This window comes from Terrapene carolina, unplaced genomic scaffold (assembly GCF_002925995.2).
Source record: "Terrapene carolina triunguis isolate 2854851 unplaced genomic scaffold, T_m_triunguis-2.0 Scaffold141, whole genome shotgun sequence".
Classification (NCBI taxonomy): Eukaryota; Metazoa; Chordata; order Testudines; family Emydidae; genus Terrapene; species Terrapene triunguis.
In genome coordinates this window covers 1-5,969 of record NW_020664492.1, presented here as the reverse complement: position 1 = coordinate 5,969, position 5,969 = coordinate 1, and the positions used below count along the sequence as shown (strand labels likewise).

At 42.1% G+C, this 5,969-nt stretch overlaps 1 protein-coding gene across 1 annotated transcript; it reads right to left on the bottom strand.

The window, feature by feature from the left end:
- Positions 1 to 749: 749 nt before the first annotated feature.
- On the bottom strand, positions 750 to 5,841 carry LOC113406818 (histone deacetylase complex subunit SAP18). The gene is made up of 4 exons (XM_026653569.1): positions 5,711 to 5,841; positions 5,506 to 5,615; positions 3,176 to 3,298; positions 750 to 1,803 (listed from the first exon to the last, which is right to left on the bottom strand). The coding sequence occupies exons 1-4, from the start codon at positions 5,780 to 5,782 to the stop codon at positions 1,647 to 1,649; spliced, it is 462 nt and encodes a 153-aa protein (XP_026509354.1). The 5' UTR covers positions 5,783 to 5,841; the 3' UTR covers positions 750 to 1,646.
- Positions 5,842 to 5,969: the final 128 nt, after the last annotated feature.

Genomic DNA, 5,969 nt, shown 5'->3' with positions numbered 1-5,969 from the left:
TTGCAAGCCATGTCAGGTGTAGCTTTTTCTGAGCTTGGCAATCACTGTTGTGCTCATTAACCCCCCCGTTAATATGATCAGACCCTTAAAGTCAGTCTCTGCTTTCGGGACTCCCTTTTAACACCCATACAGTTCTAAGAATCAAGGAACAACAGGAAAGGAGGGCAGTGGCTAAGGAACTATGATGTTTCCAGGCACCCGTCTTGTTGAAAAGAAAAACTTGTTACATTATTGAAACACATTCAGTTCGGTATAAGCCACCATCAGGATTTTCAAAAAGACTTCTGCTACTTTACATATATGGATAAGAATTAAGTTAATTTACAACCTGCCCCTGATTTTCAGTACTTACATTATCACTTTCCAGTGAAGTCACACCTGTGACCTTAGAAATGCTTGTTTTAAATTTTACTAAATAATTTAGCCTTCAGACACTGAAAAGGCAAGTTGCTAACATACCATACTGAGTAAAGTGGATATATTTGAAGAGTAAAGAAAAGCAGACTCTAGCCCAGGAACCCTCGCCACTAACTGCTTTTGCTGTAAACTGTAGACAAAGGAAGAAATGACTGGGAAAGGGGGAATCTCATTTTTTCATACTGGAAGTGTTTTGGAGCTGCCTTTGCAGAGATTACAGCTGCGTGGCTGAGTTTTAAAGGGGACTATTTAGCGTTTGACACTGAAGTTCTTTCCAACTGAAATTTTGTTATTCAAAAGTCAAAAGCAGCAGTTTACAGGAATTCAAAGTGAAATGAGCAAGAAAGGGATTGTTTACTTCTTCAAAAGGTTAACCAAGGAGCCTGGCATATACTTTGAACAGTGAAGTTTCGTCGTATAGTAACATCCCTAAGAAATACTCAATGTAAACTTAGCATTTGGAATTTAAGATTTTTAGATCTCTCGCCAACTGACATTTTACAATGTGGTGTATTTATGCCTTAGATCAATTAGCTAACCAGTTTTGCCAGTTTCTCTACAATCTGAAAAACAGCTACATTTTAGAAGATACCATGTCTTTCCCTGAATCTCACTCAGCTGAGAAAGACTTACCACTAAAGATGAAATTATCTTAAAAAGACTTAAAGCCCTCAGAGACATAAAGCCCAATTTTCTTATGACTTTGCACAGAGTTAACACCACATTAACTCCATTCATCCCACAAAGGAGTCAGTTACAGGGTCAGTCAGGGAAAGCTTCACTCCTCATTTTAGAGGCCACAATTTGTTGAAACAACTCCTGACATTAACAGTTTAATTAAACACTTATTACGCAGACCTGATTTAATCTTTAAAAACAGACTCTAAATTTTGGATGACATAGCAATATATTTGTTCCAAACATGACAGTTTCTAACAGAAAAGAACACTTTATGTTATGCTGCTCATATTTTAGAGACTGTGAAACACTGAACATTCCTACTTTTCAAACCATAACTACTATGAAAAGGATTATGAAGCTGCTGAAAGATATTTTCTTCTAAACAGAGTAAAATAAAGATTTAAAAGTAACTCATGTTTCCAAGGCTTAAGTGTGTTCTCAGATGTTCTTGCTTAGCAATAAAAACAAAAAAGAGCCTGTTTCAAGCAGCAAGTACTATCAAAGGGAAATATACGTGATCAGTTTTAAACAAAGTGACACTTTGTCACTTAGTATGGTCTCATGCGTCCTGATGGGGGCGGTGCACGATTTGGAGGAGTAATTGCTATATCCAAGTAGTCTCCAATCTGGAACTTCTGAGACTGCAGAGTCATGGAATCATCTGTGCCCTTTCTGCCTGACATTGTGCTGCCAATCTCCTTCACCCTGCAGGAAGGATGTGAAATAAAAATTAATAATTAGAGGCAAAGAGTCCACCTCTCTCTAAACTGAAAACTCATTTAAGGCCCAAATATAATCTTCTAGTGAATGGTTTTAGTTTTTTTCCCCTTATGCTGTCTTCAACTAGTTGAATACAGAGGTGGCACCCGCTCACACTCCACATACTCTGTCTTCACTAGAGAAACAGTACAACTCGGGATAGAACAATTATGTAAATTTACATTAAATTTTAGCTCAGAAAAAAATGTCAAGTTAAAGGGAACAAAACTAGTAAAGAAAACACTGTAAATGATATAGCAGGACACATTCACTGCTCTTTAACTGGTCACTGATGAGTGAATGCCTACATCACTGGTTGACAGAGGACCATTATGACAGAAATATCAGTCCCAAGATCATAAGTAGGACCCTACCAAATTCACAGCCATGAAAAACATATCATGGACCGTGAAATCTGGTCCTGTGTGTGCTTTTACCCTACACTATACACATTTCACAGGAGAGACCAGGGTTCTCAAATTGGGGGCCCTGACCCAAAAGATAGTTGCAGGGGGTTCACAGTTATTTTAAGGGGGGGGTGGTGTCACGGTATTGCAAATCCTTACTTCTGCACTGCCTTCAGAGCTCAACGGCTGGAGAGTGGCAGCTGCTCACTCAGGGCCCAGCTCTGCAGGCAGCAGCACAGAAGGGTGGCAATACCATCCCGTGCCACCCTTATTTCTGCACTGCTGCTGGCGGTGGCTCTTCCTTCAGAGCGGTGCTCCCGGCCAGCAGCTGCTGCTCTCTAGCTGCCCAGCAATGAAGGTAGCACAGCCACTAGCAGCAGCGCAGAAGTAATGGTAGCAGTACTGCAACACCCCCCCCCCCCACACACACACACACTAACCTTGCGACCTTCCTTCCCCCCACCCCCACAAACTTCTTTTTGGGTCAGGACCCCTACAATTACAACACTATGACATTTCAGATTTAAATTGCTGAAATCATGAAATTTACTATTTTTAAAATCCTATGACTGTGAACTTGACTGTGAATTTGGTAGGGCCCTAATCATAAGCACTTATTAGATAGAGGATCTAGTCACTCCCCATACCATCTGAGACAACAAGCCTTCCATTTCCACTCTATGCTACAGGTACATATCCTGGGTGGTTGCCTATGAGATTAGGCAAACACATGTTCGTTGTTTTGGGAAGAACAAAAGAAACTTTAGAAGCATTGCAGTCACCATGCAATTCTCTCTTTATTAGAACTAGATTTCAGACGATATCAGACTTTAAATAAGTGTTGATGAAAAACAGTTTACAGCTCTGCTGACTGAAATATTCTATGAATCTGGAGAAGAAATGTCATTTACCTATAACCAGGTCTCTTGAGTTCTGTAAAAACTATTGCAAAATTGAAGTGTGTGCCCTTCTTCCGTGCTTCTGGGTAGACCTCTTTCACTAAACTGGTCAGCTCTTTTAAAGTTGCATCCATCCTAGATTTAAAAAAAGAAAGACATATTACAACTCATCAGGATGGTTCATATTATTGTTAAATATATAAAAATTTCAAACCTCATTTAAGATAAGTGACAATTGTTTAACTATGTACTATCACTTACACAACCAGCATGTGAAAGCAAGGAAATACACTGCCCAAATGTGAACTATATAAGATTTTTATATACTTCTGTATTTCCGTGTCCTACATATTTCATGTTAGGATCCATTTTTAAAGTATTTAATCTAAAAAATTCAGTTATTTAAAATATTCTGAGCATGTTTTTTTGTTGTCAGCGAGGACTTACTCTAAACATCTGAAGACATAATACACCAATTAAACACTTGAGGCAAAATGGTCTAGTAGATAAGGCACTGGACTGGGACTCAGATTTGGGTTCTAATCCTGGTTCAGCTACTAACCTACTATGATGTTGGGCAAGTCACTTCACCTCACTGTACCTGTTACCCCTCCACCCTTTGTCTAGTCTATTTTGACGGTAAATTCTTCACAATAGGGACCCATCATCACTATGTAGTTGCAAGGTATCTACTGCAGAGGGGCCCTGATCTCAGTTGAGGCCTCCAATATAAAGTAATAAATTGTAATTTGAAAGCTTTTTTTAATATACATACACATGATAGAGGAAATCAAAGTCAGCCTTATAATAAGATCATGGTTACTATCCTGACAGGAGACAGAATTACCTTTACAGTCAGGACTAAAACCTAAAAATAATTTTTTTTTGTTCATTCTAGCTCTAATCAGTCAATAGAGGGCACTGTGTTGACTGAGCCTGATCTGGCTTCTGCTGAAGGCAAAAATTTCCCAGACATCAATGACCAGGTTTGGGTCCATAATTCCAATTAAAATTAATACAGCAGGACTGGGCCTCCAACCTATTCACAACAAAAGTTAGTTTATTCAACTAGGTCATTGATGCACAAGGAAATTTTGCTATATGGGAAGTTTGGAGTAGTAACAAGATACCTGGAGACAAAGAAGTTTTAGACAAAGTTCATTCCCAAGTCAGCATCAGCAACACATAACTAAGTTTGACATTCTTCAAATGTTGAAGACAAATAAGAATGTTTTTGAAGAGTAACTCTGGCAACTTTTGGGCCAAACTAGTTTCCCAAACTAAACTTAAGGAACTAAAAAGAGTTCATAAAGAACATTGGTTGCCACCAGAGATAACACCTTCTCCACAATACACAAAATACCACATGCAAACTGCACACATGAAATGTATGCAAAACATAGCACAAAAATTACTAACACACTTTCTATATAATACTCAACATTTTGGGATAACTTTTTTGGTAGTCTTCAAGAGACATGGAACTTAGACCATGTCTACATTTACAAGCTTACAGCGGCACAGCTGTACCAATACAGCTGCGCCGCTGTAAGATCGCTCGTGTAGCTGCTCTGTACAGATGGGAGAGAGCTCACCTGTTGACATAATAAAAGCAGCTCAATGAGCAGTAACTATGTCAGCAGCAGAGTGTCTCCCACCAACATAGTGCTGTGCACATAAGCACATATGATGGCAAAATGTATGTCACTCAGGGGTGTGTTTTTTTCCCCACACACCTCAGCAACAAAAGTTTTGCCAACATAAGTGCTAGTGCAGACATGGCCTTAGTTACTACAGGCAGCCAAAACAACCAGTTTTTAAGACAAAGTAATGTTTAGGCCTACTTTGGAATAAAGAATTTCAAATGTACAAGGGTGTTAAAGTAAGAAGTCTTTTGTAGTATGTATATCAAATTAATGAAGAGTATTCCAACATATAGATCTTTGAAAGTCTGAGGCAGTCAGTTGACACATCAAATACAGAATCTCTAGCAATGGCCTATAGTTAGTTAAGTTACATATGAAATTCTTTGTTCCAATTTTAGGCATGAGATTCCCAGTCATTATGACTGCACACGATGCAGTATCATAGCAGGACAACAGCAGCCTTCTTCCTTCTACGTTTAGCTATTACAGCCACGGGTTGTTTTTAATAAAAATACACGTGCCTACGACTACAGTGCAAGGCCCTCTATGGCCGATTAGGGCGTGGCAGATTGGATGCAGTTTTGGATCATGGGTGAGAATACAGCCGCCCAGCCGGCAGGGTCCCTGCGGGAGCTGCAGCTCAGGGAGAGGCCAGGCCTCGAAGCGCGGCTGTCCCCAGGGGAGGGCAGCGCTCACCAGGTGTAGATCTGCAGCTCGCTGGAGGGCACGTTGCCGCGGGAGAACTCGTCCATGCGGTGGTGCCGCCCGTTGTTGGTGGTGAAGACCCTCAGCAGCAGCGGGCACGTCTGCAAGGGGGAAACACAGGCCGTCAGCCCCGGCCCCAGGCGCGGCCCTCTCCCCCCGCAGCGCCCTTGGGCGGCCCGGCCCTGCCCCGCGGTACCTTCTCCCTGTCGATGGGCTTCTCGGGCTCCTTCTTAATCTCCTCCTGCGTGACCCGCGACTCCACCGCCATCTTTCCTCCGGGCTCCGGCCGGGCCAAGCAGCGCGGGGCGGCGGGGAGGGACCCGGATGTCTCGGGGGCGCACTCTGTTAAACTCTCGCGAGAGGAGCGCGGCAGCTTCGCCGGGATACGGGAGGAGGAGCCAGGACCCGCGCGCGCGCGCGCGCACTAAGTTAGCGGTAGGCAGAGCGGCCGGGCT

What these genes read in the sequence shown, in the direction of transcription:
- LOC113406818 (XM_026653569.1), bottom strand. Translation starts at nt 5,782, where the DNA reads ATGGCGGTGGAGTCGCGGGTCACGCAGGAGGAGATTAAGAAGGAGCCC. An exon ending in GAGCTGCAGATCTACACCTG is followed by an intron (nt 3,299 to 5,505) that starts GTGAGCGCTGCC and finishes TTTTAAATCTAG; the next exon opens with GATGGATGCAACTTTAAAAG. An exon ending in CTCAAGAGACCTGGTTATAG is followed by an intron (nt 1,804 to 3,175) that starts GTAAATGACATT and finishes TCCTTCCTGCAG; the next exon opens with GGTGAAGGAGATTGGCAGCA.